This window comes from Zea mays, chromosome 9 (genome assembly GCF_902167145.1).
Source record: "Zea mays cultivar B73 chromosome 9, Zm-B73-REFERENCE-NAM-5.0, whole genome shotgun sequence".
Taxonomy (NCBI): domain Eukaryota; kingdom Viridiplantae; phylum Streptophyta; class Magnoliopsida; order Poales; family Poaceae; genus Zea; species Zea mays.
Window position 1 is genome coordinate 47,090,646 of NC_050104.1, and position 2,220 is coordinate 47,092,865.

A 2,220-nucleotide genomic window follows, 5' to 3' on the forward strand; every position below is an offset into this window, starting at 1 on the left:
TAGCCTTTGCCGAGTGTCTGAGACACTCGGCAAAGCAGCTGATTCCGGTAGTGTTGGTCTACACTTCGATTATTTTTAATTTGAAATCTATTGTGTATTTTGAAATTTGGTTTCAGCAAAAAGTCTTCAAATAGTTATCACAAGTCCAATAACATATTTAATTAGTGGTTTAAATGCATCACATGACACGGTTTAATGATTCAAATACATTACATGTAAGCCAATGAGCTATAAGAGAGAGCCGGGAACTGTTTTCAGAGGAGCCGGAGCAGGGGGCCTTTGTATGCTTCATCCTAGAGAGGAATCGAATAAAAGTCGTGTGCTACTTGTTTTCGCCGTTCATTCCTTGTGGCTAGCTTGTGGCATTACGTCCATAGTGGTGGTAAATTAACATGCTACATCTTTTATTGTGTCATCCTGTGGTCACCAGTGGTTTAAGATAAGTGGAATTTATTGTGCCAGCCTAGTTAAAGGAGCTGTTATTCGACTGCACTAGCAATATGTACTACTGTAGGAGTACTATATATTTCACATACGTAGGCAGTCTAATTCTATAGTTCTTATTCTAAACGTCATTGAATTCACTGCTGAGGAAGCGATGGGCAACAATGAATTGTCATGCCCGCTCTCAACAACACATGTATGTAGCTCCTCTGGTACTAGATTGTAAATACACGGCCGGCTCCATTTTTTTTTGGATAGTAGTACTCCAGTAATAACAGTTATGCTGGGTGCCTGGGTGGGTCACAACCAACCGCGCATCAGTGCACTTATTTTTGGTATAGCCATGGAAGCTTGTACAGCTTGCAGCCACGCTTTCCCGGCTTCTCTATAAAATGCAGGCACTGCATTTCCATATTCTCACCCCAAGCCGCGTCCTACGTGGTCGAGGACTACAGCAAGAAATGGGGGTCTACAAGTCTGCAGTTCTGCTTGGTGTGGTTTTGGCCTCAGTCCTTCTCGGCTTCCTGGACGTTGTGTACGCAAGGGAGCTCACTGAAGCCAATGGTTGCTAATCCGTCTCTCTCCCTGTGCTTTGTGTGTTGTGCACTACTGTTACATTACTGCATGAATTAACTAGCTAGAACCATTTTAAAGAAGGTATATCTTTTTGTGCTTCATTCTTTCTTCATGCAGGCTCTGGAGTGAAGAATAATGTGAAGCCTGCAGGAGAGCCTGGGCTCAAGGATGAGAAGTGGTTTGGTGGTGGATACAAGCATGGTGGAGGGTATGGAAACAACCAGCCAGGATACGGTGGCGGAGGAAACAGCCAACCTGGATACGGCGGCGGAGGAAACAGTCAGCCCGGATACGGTGGAGGATACAAGCGCCATCACCCTGGTGGCGGCTACGGGTCTGGACAAGGAGGGCCTGGATGTGGATGTGGAGGAGGGTATGGAGGTGGCAATGGTAGTCCTGGGTACGGCGATGACAATGGTGGTGGCAGTGGCACTGGTGGCGGAAATGGCAATGCTGGTGGGTACGGAGGAGGAGGAGGCGGCGGTTATGGAGGCGGCTACGGCAGTGGTAGTGGTACAGCACCAGGAGGCGGATATCATGGCGGTGGTGGTGCACAACGCTACGCTGGGCAAAACTAGCAAGAACAACCCCTTATGCTAGTTTATGTTAAATAAACGATCCATTGTTCATGTGACTGAGCAATTTAAGCAGTGAAGGATCTTGACTCGTGTTATTTGTGTTACCATATGTATTGGTTGTTTTATGTTTAAGATGAATGTACACCGCTATTTGTATGTCGAACTCGTTGCATGGAGATGAAAAAAAAAGGCACAAAAACATCAGCAAACCATGCTTTCCTTCCGGTCGACCAGATTTGGGCTGATATTTATTGAGTAAAAAAAATGTATCTCTGGGAGATTGTTTCAAGTAAAAGCTAGAGCGTGACATTTTGTAGCGGAAAATCGGAACGAAAACATGTCCAACGTCGAAATTATTGTATATATTCTAATGGATATATATAACGTAACAGAAGGAAAATTGTTTCCAAGTCATTTTTTCACAATGCAACAGTCAAACATGGATGCGGCGAGCGAAGGATGCAGGTGGGTTCCCCTGCCGCTCCAAATCCTATAGAGCCCTCCTAAAGACTCCCCTAAAATTAGATCTTATGTTTCTCATTATGTGTTTTAAGATTTTCATTATTCATGGATGTTTCGATATAAGACTATTTTGAATTATCATATTTGTCTATTGTGAGTC

At 44.3% G+C, this 2,220-nt stretch overlaps 1 protein-coding gene across 1 annotated transcript; it reads left to right on the forward strand.

Moving 5' to 3' along the window:
• Nucleotides 1-863: 863 nt before the first annotated feature.
• Nucleotides 864-1,807, forward strand: LOC542556 (glycine-rich protein GRP5). The gene is given in 2 exon segments (NM_001112096.1): nt 864-1,008; nt 1,138-1,807. Coding segments are annotated over 2 exon segments (564 nt in total). The 5' UTR covers nt 864-905; the 3' UTR covers nt 1,599-1,807.
• Nucleotides 1,808-2,220: the final 413 nt, after the last annotated feature.